The sequence below is a fragment of the Neolamprologus brichardi genome, chromosome 23 (assembly GCF_056152115.1).
Source record: "Neolamprologus brichardi isolate AB-2024 chromosome 23, ASM5615211v1, whole genome shotgun sequence".
NCBI classification, from domain to species: Eukaryota; Metazoa; Chordata; class Actinopteri; order Cichliformes; family Cichlidae; genus Neolamprologus; species Neolamprologus brichardi.
In genome coordinates, this window is record NC_142125.1 from 14,183,740 (window position 1) to 14,200,733 (window position 16,994).

The 16,994-nt window shown below is 40.1% G+C and overlaps 1 protein-coding gene across 2 annotated transcripts in view; it reads right to left on the bottom strand.

Moving 5' to 3' along the window:
- Positions 1–16,685, bottom strand: part of LOC102776192 (uncharacterized) — a 92,000-nt gene extending 75,315 nt beyond the window's left edge. The window contains exons 1-3 of one of the 2 annotated variants that reach the window (XM_035907545.2): positions 16,558–16,685; positions 8,095–8,216; positions 3,425–3,472 (exon numbers count right to left, since the gene is read on the bottom strand). In XM_035907545.2, coding sequence (XP_035763438.2) covers positions 3,425–3,472; positions 8,095–8,216; positions 16,558–16,570 — 183 coding nt within the window. In that variant the 5' untranslated portion in view covers positions 16,571–16,685. Of the gene's footprint in view, positions 1–3,424; positions 3,473–8,094; positions 8,217–16,425 lie in introns of both variants that reach the window. The other variant, XM_006790464.3, reaches the window with a different exon arrangement.
- Positions 16,686–16,994: the final 309 nt, after the last annotated feature.

Sequence of the window (16,994 nt, forward strand, 5' to 3'; positions counted from 1 at the left end):
TGATCCAATTAAGACCCAACGAAGTGAGCTGTGAATCTGTTCATCACAAGTCATGACCAATATCTTCTACACTGGACTGCAATCTGACGGAGCAGGGGCCATTAGACGGCCTGGAACTACCGGACCTCCTTTTCTTTATAATTACACCCTCCTGGATTGACCAAGCACCAGCTAACCCTCTGCTATTTGTGGTAATTAGTCCAGAATGTGAGCTGTCAACATGCAAAAAAATCGTGCCAGTAGGCCCACAATGTCGCAGACACCCCCACTGTGTTCAACAACAAGCAGCTAGCCTCGGCCACTGGAATGCATTAACTTTCTCCTCTCTTTTTTTTTTCCCTCGGCGACTCATGTCAAATTCAGGTCCCTCAGAACAAAATCTTAATAATTAACTGGCAAATTTTAACATGATTGCTTCTGACACACCTACTCTGGTAATTATTGCTTTGAGGCCATGTGCTAATGAAATTAATGCATTCATTGCCCCAACAAATTAGCATAACTCATACAAATGGCCCACATTTGAGACCCCGTTGCAATAAGGGGGAAACAACATACAGGAAAAAGAAGCTTGAAGAATAAAAATAAAGATGCAAAATGAAATGGCTGGCGCATTGAATCGGAGACTATGATGAGCACTGCTCGCTCAAAGTCGTAATGGCTAAAGCCTCTTAATGTTAACCAAGGGTGATTGCAGTAATGCATTATAGAGCAATAGCTGCGCAGGACAAAATGATTATCACCATCATTAGAGTCATTGCAGATCTACATATACATCTCTCTGGACAAATATTAAATGCCCATGCCACTGCAGACATTAAAATGTTATTATACTGATGCATTAACTTACTGTAGCAGAGTTCATATCAATATATAGTAGGAGCTTCCCAACAATCACTCTCTAAATGGTACAGCTGCCACTCGCAGCACTCCCTGGTCCTGCCACTAACCCCTGTTCGTGGCTGTTTGGTCTCTCAGTGGGATGTCTCTCAGACACTTACTCCTCGGCATTAATAATTGACGATGATGCCATCGGTACAATAGGCGAGGACAAATGCAACAGTCAGTTGGAGATGCTGCAGAAGTGCGAGAAATGTCCCCTCGTAGCTAAAAGAAGGGGAGGGATGGTTGTAACACCTAAAAAAATGTGTTTGCCCGCAGCCAGATACTGTCAGGGAAGAAGGAAAGTAATGAAAATGGCCTCAACACTGGATTACATTATTACAGTCAGGTGATAGTCTGCAGGGTAGTGTGACAGCTCGCAGTAGTGTTTCCATAACTTCTCTTTATATATCATGGCGACTTCATTTTATACAGCAAATCGGTAACTCACAGCCCCACAGTCAGGTGCATGATTATATCTGTAGGACAACAGAGCAGCAGGATTTGTGCTAAAGGATAAACTGAAATGAAAATGTAATTGAAAGTGTATGAATCAGCATGTTTAAAAAGGTCAGAAAGGAGAAGTCCCCCTGTTGTTGGTGCCACGGCAACACTGACAAGTCGGAAAATAAGGACACTTGGTCTTTAAGTGGCGTGTTTCTTTGACCAGTGAGTGAAAGTCAGAGTAAACAGTGAGTGAAAAACGCAGAGCTCCCAAATGGGACTTAAACAGCCATCGCCTGGTTAATAGTCATAGAATTTATGGCACTGCCACCTTGCCAATCTCCAGATACACACTGCAAAAAGTGTACAGTTTGCTCCCGGCATGCAATACTGCTGATGGCAAAGGACACCTTTTGTAAAAAGAAATGGCAGAATTCGACCCTTTGAAAGCTAAAATTATTTGGACAAATATGGTTTCTGTGATACTGAGTACTTTTATGTTTGTTCTAATGTTCATTTTCCTCAAGTCAGTCTTGTGTTTGATTAGTTATTTGATGCCAAAAACTGCAACATTGCTGACTGAATGAAGTACACCTGGAGGCATCTGCAGACCTTTGAAATTAGACATAAGAACATAAAGGACGGCTCCTTTTTTGGCACCTTGTGATTTGTCACCTCTCTCCAACCTCCAAGAAAGTTGCTCTGCAGCAAACTGCACTAACTGAGACTCTGAGGGAGTTTTGGGGGGTTTTTTTCTGCTTTTTTCTTCTGTTCAGAAAGTTAGTTTGACTTTTGAAGGCCAGCTGAACTGACAAGATAATTTTGCTTTAGCTGGTGAGTCAGGAGCACAACACCTAAAATGAGAAACATTAGCAGTTACTCTAAGAGTTCTTCATTCAAGGGACTTTCCAACAAAAATAGGACCTCAATACCACAACTGCAGTTTGTTAGAAATCGCTTTACCAGAGTAGGGTGACAGCCCGTCGACATCGACCATCTTCGTATACAATCTCAGCTCGAAAAAGCTTCAATGAGAATTCCTCGCTCAGAAGCAAGAAATGCTCATTTTTAAGGAGAAAAACAAAAGAAATAAGAACACAATTCTTAAACCAGCATTATTAGATTATCATCTTCTTTTACGTGAAACCCATGAAAAGACCTTAAAAACATACTCATCACCCCGCTGCCAAAAAACAACATCTCACTCTTTTTTTAGCCCCACAGTGGCAACGACACACACTCGAGACTTCCACCCCAAGCTAAATGTTTCATTTAATTTGCTCAGAGTGAGACTGTGGATGTGCACTCGCACGATTTCATGTTTAAAATATCTTCGACACCTGAAAGGTCGTCGTCAAAGTTACTGTGACATTTTCTCCCACAGAGTGGATCCTTCCCATACATACGCACAGGACCAGACAGCGAAGCCGACACCGGAGAGCAAACAATGAATAAAACACTCAAGAGCCAGCTTGTGATGCTTTGACCCACGACACAAGCATGAATACATACAACACATCAACGGCATACTTCCTAATCTGAGATGGTTAGTAATGCGGCCACCCTCTCCAGCATGCAGGCCCATCTGTGATGACACATCAGCTCCGCCGTTTCAAACGAATAAACTCACAAACACGAGACACAATGTGTTGACAGAAAATTTGCATTAGGAATGTAACACAGGAAAGCATGATTAATTTCTGCTCACGAAATGAATACAGATTTTGTCATTACATGGCTTGTATCCTCTGCCAAATATTATAATGTTTCGCCCTCCTTTTCCGCAGCGAGTGTTCGACTGCAATAATAAGGAATAAAAGACAGCTTACAGCTCATAAGCAACACAACTGCTGGCAAATCAGCTAAATCACAGAGCAAAACAAAGACCTGATTGCTCATTAGTATTATAGATCTGCTCTCTTTAAATCTGCTTGTGAGATGCAGACACTGTTTAATGGCTTAACTGGGGTTTGTTTAAATGTGCACCATCTACATTTCACACAGTAAAGATTAAAAGAATGAGACATAATCAGACATCTCACTGAATTTGATATCGCGGCCCCCTTCTCAAAACACACATGCTCGTCGATACACTTACCTTGGCCTTGCAGATGATGCATCGCGCTCTGTCTTCACTCCCACATCCCTGTAAGGAAAGGATATTTAAAAGTAATTTAGTGACAATGAGCCGTGAAAACAGCGGCTCCAAAGTTCCTGAATGACACGCATGAACAACGAATCATTTGTTTGTTGTTTTGATCAATAAACTAATTAAGTTTGTTGGGGAAATGGTGCACTATTTTAAACCCAAAGGTGCTCTATGCATAACAATGCTAATTTAATTAAATTGCTTAAAAGCCTTTATAGTATGGTGGCCTTGAGGAGCAAAAACACAATTTTTTTTTTTAAATAAGCATTACCCAAAAAAAAAAAAAAATCATACAGAAAACCAACACTGTATAAAAAAAACCCCACAAATCGTAAAAATAACACTAACAAAAGCATTTCACAAGACACAAGGACAAAGGAGAGAACACAATTCAAAAAATGCATTAAAAATACAAAGGATCAGAAAACAACCTTTGACAAAACAACACAATATGAAATATCAATATTTCACAAAACTCAAAAAACACATCAAACCGAAAGCAACATTTCAGACACCGCACTCTTGTTGTTTTACTGATTGTGTTTTTTTTGGCTGGTTTGCACACGAGGCCTCCTCTAACTACAATAAATAGCATGAACACGTGCGCGTATTTAACGCTTAGACTAAATGCATCACTTCATGTGACAGAAGCACGCATCCAGTAACATGTTTAACAATCTTTAAGCTGGTGCTCGCTCGCTAAACACGCTAATAACAAGAAAAGCATTTGTGCGTACACAAACCGCTAACATGCATGGCATGCAGGAGCACATTTTGATAGATGTTAATGGCATATAATTATAGAACACTGCTATTAGGCAATGTGATTTTATAAAGAGGACCATTGCCCCTGGCACTGTGGCCTGATTGCTGCAAGTGTTGGTTTGATGAATGTAGACCAGGTCTGTTTGCAGAGATGTCAGCCAATGAGAGAGAAAGGGAGAGAAGAGGGTTAGACGCTTAACTCGCAATTAAAAGGAGACATAGTCATGCACCCAAACAAATTTATCACAAATGAGAAACATATCTAACGTACGTCGGAAACTAAACTCATTTTCTGCACATCTCATTATGTTTTTCATCACTTCACACATTCTCCATTGAATCGGTTCTATATTTAACTCTTCAGCGTGACTTCTTTTTTCTTCTGTGTTTTTTCAAACGGTTGGAATTACAAATTCTAAACAGCATTTTTTTCTGATTAACCTCAATATAATGAAACCAGATGGATAAAAAAAATAAGAATTTATCTGTAGAGATCCTAGTCAAGTACTCAAGCTGTCAGTGAGTAGGCAGGCAGTGCTCACACCAGTCCACACTCAGCTGGTGCTATACAGTCTACTCATGCCCTTGTACTTCGTGCTTTGAGGGGTTTCACCCCTCTAGGAATGCACTCCCTATAATGAGGGTCAGAGGTCAAAGTGCTGCCGTGCCTGGAGGCCGGGATCTCCCAGGCACACTCAGTCACTGACTCTGTCCCTATATTTAAATCCTGCCTCAGGACATGTTTTTCAAAGGGCATCTCCTAACTAGTTCCTGGTTACTAATTAGTTCTGTGCCATGCTATTTGTCTTTAGGAACCTGAGTGAAGAGGAGGAGGAGGAGGAGGAGGAGGAGAAGGGGGAGGGAGCCAAATGAGGCAGCCCTAAAAAAAAGATAGCGTATGTTTTGCCTCAGTGGAGACGATAATCACTCAGACAGTCCTCTGCTGCAAACATGCTGAAGTATGTATCAACAGCTGAAACGAATGCCAGTGGTGTTTCGCCGTGTTTGAATTCTGCGTGCCCACTCTTTAGTGACAACATCTGTGTGATACTGTTGTGGCTGAAATTAAATAAGGACGTGGATTCCCCCCCCCCCTCCCCGTACAAGCTGCTTTTAGAGGAGTGGTAACTGTGCATGCTATCACTCCCAGCTGGCTAGCTCTGTCTCTCTCAAGTCAAATCATTATTGGATTACATTTTCTGGCTTCATAAAATGCGGTTAAGAGGCACTTTAGACATATGTGCATGACCTGCTTTCCAGAGATGGCTATCAGAGCAAAAGTGACAGGTCAATTGCTGATTTCTGTTCCGTAAAAAGGGAAAGGGGCTCCCAACCCTGAGCACTCTAAATGGATGCATGTTCCCCCCTCTCTCTGTCTGCTTCTCTCTCTCTCACACACACACACACACTCACGTTAAAAGTACTCTGGTAGCATCGGCACACACACTCATCCCAGAGCGTGTAGCATGCCCGTTTCATAAGCCTGTGTGTATGTCTGTATATAATTGTATAGTGGGAAGACACACACTTAATGGAAGAGGCTCTTCACTCTGACAGCTGGGTGGTGCAGATGAAAGGTCTGCTGTAGCATGTTGTCTACCACTTGTGGAGTATCCAAAGAGACCCAAAGCTCTCTGGAGTGGACGACACAACAAGCTTACGCACATTTTTCTTTGATTAATCTACAAGCATCAGTGTGCTGTGAAGTGCATACATTATGATGCAGAATTAGATCTCGATGCATTTATATACAGCTGGAATTTGTTTATACCTCAAATGGAATCAAGCACTATCCAGACGTGCATTAGTGACACAGATGAAATTACTTTTCAGTTTATTTGCTCTTTGGCTCTACAGTCAAATCCGAAATCAGATGGTTGAAATTTGTGCCGACACATCCTCACATTTAAATCTCTAGAAGGCGTAAACGCCACACAGACTGAAGCCTACTACATTTCCCACCATGCAACTGTGTAGTCTTTATAGTCGTCCGTGTGTGTATTTATTCAGCTTGAGAATAGATTTTATTTGAAAAAGCAGAAAACGTGGAACATTTTAGGAAGATTTTTTCCACCGTTTGACTTTCTAATTTATTGAAATTATCTTCTGCTTTTTTCGTTGTTGTTGTTTTTGGGAGCATCCCTAATGGTGACAGAACTTCATGACAAGGTTAAACTTACATATTTAACTTAAGTTTAGTTATTAAAAACGGTCCGCGTCATTGTGCTCATGGTTGCCATGGTGATGCCATCCCTACACAAAATATACTTTTTACTGAAATGCATCACTCATCAACTTGTGTGCATCAGATTATTTTGTGTGGCTAACGTTAGCTGTTAGTTGCCTTGCCTTACTGCAGACTAGCATCCACACGCCTGCGCAGGATGTAGTTTATGGAATGTTTCAGTCAAATGGTTATGTTCACTTTTGAACTGCAGCACTGCACCGATTTGCACAGCTGTCTGCTTACTTTCCACCGCGCTCATTTACAACTTCCCATTAAAGCCGTCTGTGGGAGCTGCAGACCCTGTTAATGGTGCGTGGCATCATACCATCTTAATAAAGTAAGAATACTTTGTTTAACTGATTAGCTGACTAGCAAAAGCGGCCCCTAGTTGCCACCCACAGTTTAGGAAAATGTGGCTCTTTAACTGCTAAATGCTTAAACATATTTACCAGCTTTTTCCTAAAGCTGTCAGTCTGCACGTTGGTGACGTTCAGTGGGTTTATCAGAGCTACCTGCTGCTACAAGGTTGGTAAGACAGCTAAACGGAAGCGCTAAAGATGCTAGATTATAAAACCACAGCTCCTAGCCTAAGAGAGAGTCATTACACACAACACATAGCCATTCAATCTGTTTTTCACTTCAAACATTAAATTAGAGCTTTAACTTTCACAGTGCCGTCTGCTACGATTCTCAGAGCTAACAACCAGTACTTTTAGAGTCATATTGTGATTACTGCTGTATGACGCCCTTTAAGGCAGTTGTACAGTGATCACATTATGTAAAACTGAACAGCGCATCAGTGCATCTGTCCAAGCAAAGTAACAAGCTCGTAAAGTGCACTTTCATGTCCTGTGACATAAAAACTCATTTGCATACAGAGAAGGTTTTTTTTTACTTCTGTGAAAGACTGCAGCTGAGGTGTTAAAGTCCGCTGCTGAATTTACATTTTCACATCAACACACCTCTTCACTCGCTTTTTAGCTTTTATCTTTTATTTCTGGGAAAATACTTGGTACACAGCGGTAATTATACATTCTGGCAATCCAATTTCTGGCAGCGACAGCAGCAGCAGTTTGTTGGGAATTAATGGTGGAAGAGTAATTAGCATGAGCAGAAAGAAGCTCCATGACTGAACAGAAAGAGAAATGTATGCCACCTACGGAACCTTAGATTTTATCAACTGAGAAGAGTGTAAAGTGAGCTTTTGGGAGGTGCAGTCCAAAAGCACCGGCTCCCCGACCAATGTGTTAGTACAACTGCTGGTTCAAGAAGGACTACAGATGTTAATGAGCTCCTCTGTGGTAGGTGACCTGTGCTGGGCACTTGATAGCTTCCTGGATTTCAGCCAGTCCATTAAGAGGTACTTCTCACTGTCTTGGCCTCCGTGTTTCAACTGTATAACGATGACGTGTCACCATTGTTAGCAACCCTCATTAAAACTAATTGGTATTTCTATTTGAAAGGTAGCTCATTAGGCAAGCAATGTTTTGTCTCAATAAGGCGAGACGGCAAATACATTTAGTCAATTTTGGAAAACCAGCACAGACGTTTCACCGCTTACACTTTAACAAACAGCTGATGGCAATTTGAAAATATCACAGTTCCCTACATGGAAAGCCTTTCTTACCCTCTGGATCCATGTGGACAGACACACGTGATGGGCAAGTAAATTCTTGCAGTCGCAGAAATTCCTCAGCGGGTCACTGGCTTTAAGTTCACCATCCCTGCATATAAAGCACTCTGATGTCTCTGTGGAAGACGAGCAGAAGATGGAGATTATGAATGGTTTCACATTGGATCAAAGGCTAATCCCTGATTCGCGTTAAGATTCATATCAAATATTCATCCATGTATAGCGATACTTATTTCCTATTACAGTGTTCAACACACACAGTACGGTTCCACAGAGCATTAGACATTCATGTTATTCCCAGTGGGAACGCAGAGAAGGGAATGTGGGCTTATGATGCTTTTTCATTATTTTCTGCCACATATAAACTATTAAAATAGTGCATGCTCACATTAAATATGGCCACAGTTTCAGATAATGAGGTCCGAATATTTACAAGTCATCCCTGTTAGTTAAAAGTTCAGGATTCGGACTGCTATAAATATGAAGTTTCAGAGAGTTTTTTGCATGATGTCAGTGCCAGCAGATGTTCTAATATGGTCAGACACAACTGTCTGCTTTCGAGGGGCAGCCAATAAGGAGTAAGAGTTAACTGTGAACTTTAAAAAGCTTCGACCGTATAGTTGGTAGAAAAACGGCAGCTTCTTTCTAAAACAATAAAAGCTTTACAAAGTTATTCTACAGATTGGTTGCCCCACAGTCGGCAGTCAAAAGCAGTCTGGACGTTTTCAACTTTGAGAATTGTCAGGACATAAAACATTGTCATACCAATGTGTGCATGTTAGGTGGTAGAAGAGTCAACTGACAGGCCTGTATCAAATGTCCTGGTGGCTTACCACTGAACTTTGGATTATTTTTGATAAGCTAGAGGCAATATAGAAAGTACAGAAGATACATCAAATCCAACTCAATAAAGAGATGAAAAACAACAACAATGTTGTTTTCTATTTAGTTATTAAGGCAACATTAAAGGGACAATCTATTTAAACCTGTATTTCTACACAGTAAACTGGACTTTAAGCATGAACTCAGATTTCATGGGTTCACTGGGTTTACCATGATGACACTGCAGTGTTTATTCAGTTAGAGGAGCTTCTACAAAGTTCAACTAGTGCGTGCAAATAACAAAAACAAAAGGTAAGAGTAATTCTCATTCAAAAGTCAGTTTGAAAGTTTTCACATTGCATTAAAGCCACATTTAGCCTAAAAAAATCCATTTAAAAAAACTGAATTAGCTTAAAAGTATACACAAGATGATAGTGATGGGTCGTTCGCGAACGAAATGGCTCTTAGAGCCGAATCTTTGAAGTGAACAACGCGAGCCGGCTCCTTATTGGGAGCCGTGAGGTTTTTTTTTTTTTTTTTCTTTCTCTCACCCTCTCTCTCGCCCTTTTTTCCGCTAAACTCCGCATGCGCGGCCTGTACTTTGCGCTGGGCAGAGGGGGGAGGGGCGTTAGTTACACTCGCAGTAGCACAGGAACAGAGCCAGAGAGAAAGACAGCAAGGGACAACAACGTCACATTAGAAAGGTATAGTAATCATCCGCTATTTTCAGTTGCAGATGATAAAGGATTCAGAAATCATGCAGGCCCATATGACAGAGAATGTGCATCTTCTTTTTGTTTTAATATTTTAATTTATATTTAATTGTGTTGTGGTTTGCAGTGTTTTGTGTTGTTTCACGTTAAATTTGTTTAAAAGGAAAAAGCTGAAAATTTAAATAGTTAAATATTTAAAATGTAAATAGTTGTTTTTTGTATTATATGATTTATTTATTACATTTTATGTGGAGTGAATAAAAAAAGTATATTTATGGTGGCCCTTAGAGACAAAGCACGTGCAAACTCCAAAACACGTACAAACTCAGAATCACGTACAAAAGACAACAGAAGTGCTCCAGGATGCTAGGGGGCAGTGTTGAGCTTTTGTTTCCTAGTGGCTACACAAGCCAGGAAGTATCAACAACCGGATTTGGTGTGTGGTAGTAACAGGTAAATGAACTTTTTTTTTTTAAATTATTTGAATAAATATGAGTGTTTGTGTATAAATACACAAACAATACACACATGCTTTCAATTGTGTAATTTAAGTGATCTGGGTAGCTCTGTTTTGGAAGTTCAGTAAACGCTAGAAATGTGTTTTGGAGTTTGTACGTGCTTTTTGGAGTTTTTATATGCTTTAGAGTTTGTACGTGCTTTGTCTCTAGGGGCCATATATAAACATATATAAATAAAACCCATTTTTTTTTAACATTAGTAATTCCTTTTCTGCATAATTTTATATTATTGTTAATGATTAAATAATTAAAGCAACAAAACAACCTGAAGAGCCGGTTCGGAGCCGAAAGAGCCGGCTCTTTTTAGTGAGCCGAGTCGAAAGAGCCGGATCTCTAAAAAGAGCCGGAAATCCCATCACTACAAGATGAACACTGGCCACTTTCAGAACTAACAATGTTAGCACTGCTGGAAAACCGGGCTGAAGTTGAAAAAAGAATACACTCACCTTGAAGAACTACTGAAAGAAATATCTGGAGAAACATTTCCGTTTTTAAATGTTCTACAAAATTCACCAGCTAGCTGCTAAATCTGTCTGCAGTTTGGGGCTGGGCAGTTAGCATACAGGTTTTTTTTCCACTATTTTCCTATTGGCAGCAATGTGCATGAGAGCACTGAGGCATAAAACCAAAATAATGAGCTCACACATGCTAAAAACTCCATTAATTGCAGTCAGGTGACAACTCTGTGAGTCTGGCATCTTTTGCATAACCTCCTGTCACTATAAAAATCCCGATGCAGAAGTGTGATTATACCACGTAAAACATTCATGGGTCATTTCATGAAAACCCGATCCCTCCCACCTGACCCCATCAGAATCAGCTGATGTTGTCTTTGTGTAGTAACTCAAGTATAATAAATGAAGCCATGCGTAATATTCCTTTCATACTGCAAATATGTTTCAAGTTACATGTCCCCAAGGTACATAGGGGTGGGTCAAAATGTAGCATTTCTTTCTGCATCGTAACTCATGACATGAAATTTTCAGGGCTTCTAAGACCAGATCGATTTTACACCAAGCGTCACATTTGTTTTGTTTTGTTTCTTGCATTTTTCTTTCTGACCAACCCTGAGCATCACTGTCATGGAATACCTCATACCTTTAATAGCAAAACTGCACCAGTTTAATCTCTATGACGTAGAGGAACAGAAACAAGCATTGCTACCCTGATTGTTTCATCTGTGTTCTCACAACTCACTGGAGAAAACTTGAAAAAATGTATTTTAGGTAAACTTTCAGGGTTTGTATCATCATGTGGAATAGGCAGGATATGGAAGGACTCCTTTTACCCTATATTTCGATAGCAGGCGCATCTTCTAACTTTGATTCCATCTTGGTGAAAAATAATTCTTTCATTTGTGAATGTATCTTAACTGCTATGTTCACATGTTCTATATATATGTTTGCAACAACCACGGGTCCTTACAATCTGAAATCTGAACTGACCCTTATATAGAATAGAATAGCCCTTTATTGTCATTGTACATATACAACAAAGTTGTGGAAATATACGTTAATCTAAGCTAAGGTGGTGTTTTGCCCCCTGTAGTGCCGAGGTTAGTACCACACATTCTAAAACCCCAAATTTCCATTGCTTTGGTCCTCACAAGACTGTGTTTAGCAACAGGGTGTAAAGAAAGGTCAGGAGCTGCTAATTGTTAACAACAACACTTCATCTGCTGCCATCAAAACTCCTAACAGCTGCTTTGAGCTCACAGCTGAAGCAAAGCCTAAAGTCTCGCAGTAAAATGATCCGTCCTGGTTCAATTAGGGGTGGGCATAAAAGTAGAGAAGAATACATCATGTGCGAGCTGCCAGACATGCGGTCCTGGCCCTAGGCTGGGGTTAGCCACAACATCCATCCAGCGCTTTAGGCCCCATTGTGCTGCAACCAGCACCTCTGATTTAACAGCACACTTCGCCAGGACCGTCCGTCAGTGATAATTCCCAAGCAGCAGCTTTGAAGCTAAATATTGGACAGTAGCTAGAAGCCAGGTCCGCTGGTTTCATCCCAGAAAAACACTGAGAGACGGCAGCGAGGGCTAGCTGTCATCTGTGCACTCGCCTGATAGGAGGATGAACTGCTGCCTCAGAAGCTCCTGTCTCTTTTGGGCCTCTCGCTGATCTGCATTGCTTCAGGTGAAAATCTATCCTCAGATGAAAAATCTTTTAATCAAAGGAAGAGTCTTTAATGCAACCCATCACGATCTGCGTAAGCAGATTTTATTACTGACCGTGCATATATTTCACTTTGCATTAAGATCTCTGAGACAGGCTGTGTAAAGGAGGAAACCCTAAACTTTTATTTTTGATTCAGTCCCAAAGCTGGCACTTTGAGATAAATGTCTGGTGTTTAGCTGCTTGCTTTATCTTGCTGTTATTGACAGCAAGCAACTGGCCTTCTGCTTCCACTGACACACTTTCCACATACTAGTATGTCAAAATTCATCCGTTTGCTCGCCTTTAGTCTGCCTTGCTAACAGTATAGCAAGTTTAGTTGGTTTTCAGTCACTGTCAAAATAAGTTTGTATGTGCTGAAGAGTTTGCAGAAAATAATGGAGCCATGTACAGACATACCTATAGAGAATGACAATCTAGCTAACAGGCAGTCTGAGTGATTCAACAGCCTGACCAAAAATATTGCCAAAGTTACTGTGATGGCAGGTTCACCAATTATACGCACAAGTCCTTTTTAACATTTCACTCCCCCGAATCTGTGCTGCTTTTACGATCATTATGGCAAGCCCTGGGGCACTTCTGGAGCTAAATAACAGCACTACTGCTGGGAAAATAACTAGAAAACAACATTACAACAGAGATGTAAACATGCAGTGTGTCAATCGTAGTCGAGCTGGCACGTCTGCGTGATCTGTGACTCCCATAATTAACTGTCAGTGGTGTCAGCGTTCAGCAGAGTTTCACATGAAGGTGGGTGCTCCACTAACTGGCTGAAGTCCTCCTCTCTGCACGATTTAACAGCCAACAAAACTTGCTCTGTACAGCAGCAGCAGCTCTCAGCTGTGCGCTTCCATACAGGGTGATGATCTTATCACAAAGCAGAACGTACCAACACTCTGTCAAAAGCTCTGTTTATGCTACTTGACTGTGAAACCAGCTTCAGTTGCAAGGCATGTCAGTGATGTTTTAATTCACCGCTGCTCAGCATCACACATGAAACCTGAGAGAAAACGACAGAAGGATGGAAACCATAATGTCAACAGAGGCAAACTGAGCAGTGTTACTCGAGGTTGAAACACTGTACAGTGCACTACAAAGTAAACAAATGAGGAAAATGCCAGATTGGGATAATTTAATTGTCCACTGCATTGCTAACGACCTCATTAACAAAAGAATGATGGGAAATCAGCATGGTCTGGGCGAGGAACCGCCTGTGTGACAGCCATCTGGCTACAATGGTTAGGGGGGGTTGCGATGGGGGTTGGGGAACTTGTAAGCTAACACCATGACCATCGCAACTTCCAAGTGCAGACCTAGAGCACCTCTAGATGGAAGTTAGTGGTGTTTTACTAAACAAGTGTAAATTCAACATTTTTCTCTTTAATTACTGAAAATGTGACCAAAGTCTGAAAATGAGAGAAAATATTACTAATACTGGACAAGAGCTCAATGACTTTTCTCAGCATTTAGGTCTATTTGTAGTTAATTGCAATATACAGTATAATATCCATTATGCATCAAAGACAAAGTGCATTTATGCACACCTAAAAACGCTGTATCGTCCTTAAACACCTGACATTGTAGTGTTTTATGACTGGCCTAAGACAGGTAAAACCAAATCTTTGCAATGGGAAGACAACACCACCTCACATAGTGTAATAATTCCCAAACTTATCCATTTTGTTAAGGTTATAATTATTGGCTGATGGACTCTGGTAATAAAAATTCAGTGATAAATTCATTTTGCAGTGTCGTTTCCAACACTGCTAAATAGGTGCAAACTGGGTGTGGCCATAGTTAAGTTAAACTAAACCAAACTAAACCAAAAACTAAAATTAGGTGGGAAAAAGCATTTTGGTTAAGATTTATATTTACGTTTTTAAATTTAGACAAAGTCCTCAACAAACCAGTGCAAGGAGGCTTTGTTCAGTGAGGTGGGATGTCTACATGACTGAGTCAAATGCTGTGCTTGAAATATATTATAGGTTCTGAATTTTAAAAGTAAAAGTGAAACCAATGACAGCTCGCCATTTTCAAACAGTAAAAACTTACCGATACAAGCAAAAGTGAAACCAAATCAGTATCAAAACTAAAACTCAAAAGAAAACTAAAAAAAAAATATCACAACAGTAGTCAATAACCACTGACGCTTCAAGGTATGTAAAATTTAAAAAACAGCCATAAAACTTTGGCTCTGCTGTTGTTCAAATACATTTTCTCAACTGCAACTCCTCCAAATTTGGTAAAAGAGAAATCAAGCACAACATCCTTTCAGCCTTTCAGTGAATTTGCCCACTACACCTCTGCCATATAAATGCTAACTGACGTAGACTTTTGAGCAATCAAATCGATGTGAAGGACCTGATTTAAATCTCCTCACTGTGACCTTAAGAAGCTGCCCACTGTTTACTTACAGCCCTCTGTGCCAATAGCTTATTATTAAATGTCAATGATATTTAAGCTCTTTATTTGTTTTTCATTTGCTTTTTCTGGCAAATTAGAAAACTTATCTCCAAAAGTCTGATAACAGAAGAATGAAATTCATGTTCTTGCTGCTTCAAACATTTGAATCTGATGTCAGAGCAGGACAGAGACAAAGGCAGATCCTGACTTTGTTTCACACACTTATATGCAAACAGCACATCATATATGTGTGTATCATACATATATAAAGCTTAGAGAATTGCATTGGTTAGTCACTGTCAGTTAGTTATAAAAAATGAATCTGCACTTTATTTTTGTGTTTAACTTAGGACAAAGTGATGATAGATTTCTTATAATGTTTAAACCAAGAAAACAAGCTTTACATGCTACATGCTCACTTACCACTGGTCCCTTGACCATATTGATAGTGTATTTCCTTGTTATTTTACAGTCAGCCATAATGCTTTAATTTAGACATTGCTGGTGTAACTTTGCTTAACACACTATCCCGGGTTTGTTTGTGGTAGCAGCAGTTACATCCATTACATCCATGCACATGTTTTTTAAAGCAAACACTACTAACCATCAGGTCACTTGAATTTTCTTCTGTTCACAGGCAAATGTCTGGTAAATTATGTTTCTTCATGTTGCTTTGGTTATACTTACCATGTTTGTCCATTTGTTCAGGTCCTATATTTAAGACAGGTATATGGGAAGTGCCGCCCCAGTACTTCCTGTTTATATAGGGTCATGAGGTCATTGATCGCATCACTGGGCGGAACCAAATGAAGGGTTTTTCATTTTGTATAGTATTGTTTATTTTCTTTAAAGTAGCCTTTTGAGTTGTATTGTATGTAGTGTTTTACTTTTCAAACCATTTAGCTGAGTACATGCATAATCTTATTCCTGTTCTTTGTTTAGAATTGTATTGTTTGGTCTGACCTATTTCTTTCAATGGTAGAGACTAACGAGGTTCAGGTGTGGGTAAAGTCCTGTATAAAGCAAGTGGGATTTTTTCCTACCAGGTTGATTGTTTTGTGGTAGAATGGAGATGCCAGAAATAAAGTATACTTAGTCTGCTGATGCTGTTTACGTTATACTACCTCACACAGTGATGCAGACTGAGACCCATTGTTTTTTTTAAACAGCCTGAACTTATTATTTTTTAAAGGTAACTTTGATAACTTGGTTATAAAAACTTGTATGAATGTGTTCAAATATGCGCTAAGTGCCAGCAGGCTTTGACAACAGCACATACCCATATGGAAAAGATATATATAAATCTTATAAAGTTTGTATCTGTCTTGTGTGAAACTTGTATGAAAAGCATACAAGAGTGAAAACAGATATAAGATCCCTTGAAAAATTATATAATGAAACTTGTATGTTTTGGATACTTACTAAAACAATATATGAAAGTAATGAGAAAGTGGCCACTTTCATGAGTAAATCATATAAGTTTTTACTATTTCTTTTCCATATGGGTAGACTCCCTCTCCAGAAGAAACAGCCCAATGACACAGGCTGTGGTTTCTGTTCTGGAACATCTGGCTGTCAGAAATGGACAGCCAGCTGTTTCATTTCATTTCCAAGAAAAAAAGACAATCTATCATTTCTTTTTGAACAAATAAACTGAAAATTGTAACATATCATCAAACGTCAAGCACATACCTATAAACAAGCTTCTACATGACTCTGCCGGAGACAGAGGTCGGTACTCGGAGCCCATGTCTCACTCTGTGTTGAGAAACAACTCCTTCCACCCTCCTCTGACTGTTTTCAGATACCAGTAAGTTGCTCTACCTTCTGTTGGCATTCCTCTTTTTTCCCTCGCTGAAGACGGATGAACATTTAGAGACGAATTGACATGTCAGAACAGAAATTTACCACAGCATAGCTCCACTTTCTGCTGCTGCACTCGGTCAGCTGATAAGCTGTGTTTTTGTTTGAACGGAAGTTGTGAAAGTGCGTAGCCAATTGCAGCCGTGGGCTGCAGCACGTCACGACAGGAAGCCACATGAAAGAAAAAAAGGGGAGAGAGAAAGCGGAAGAGAGAGAGAGTTGGAGAGGGGGGCTCTCTGCTGGATTTCATTGTGTTGCTTTCAAGAAGGTCTAAAAAACAGATGCTGCTGGCCATAAAGTGATGACTCACACAGCACAAAGGTGCTTGTCTGTTTGCTTGTTTAGACTAAAATGATTTACAGTGAGCATTGTTTCATGGTGAGGGAGGAGCATGAAGT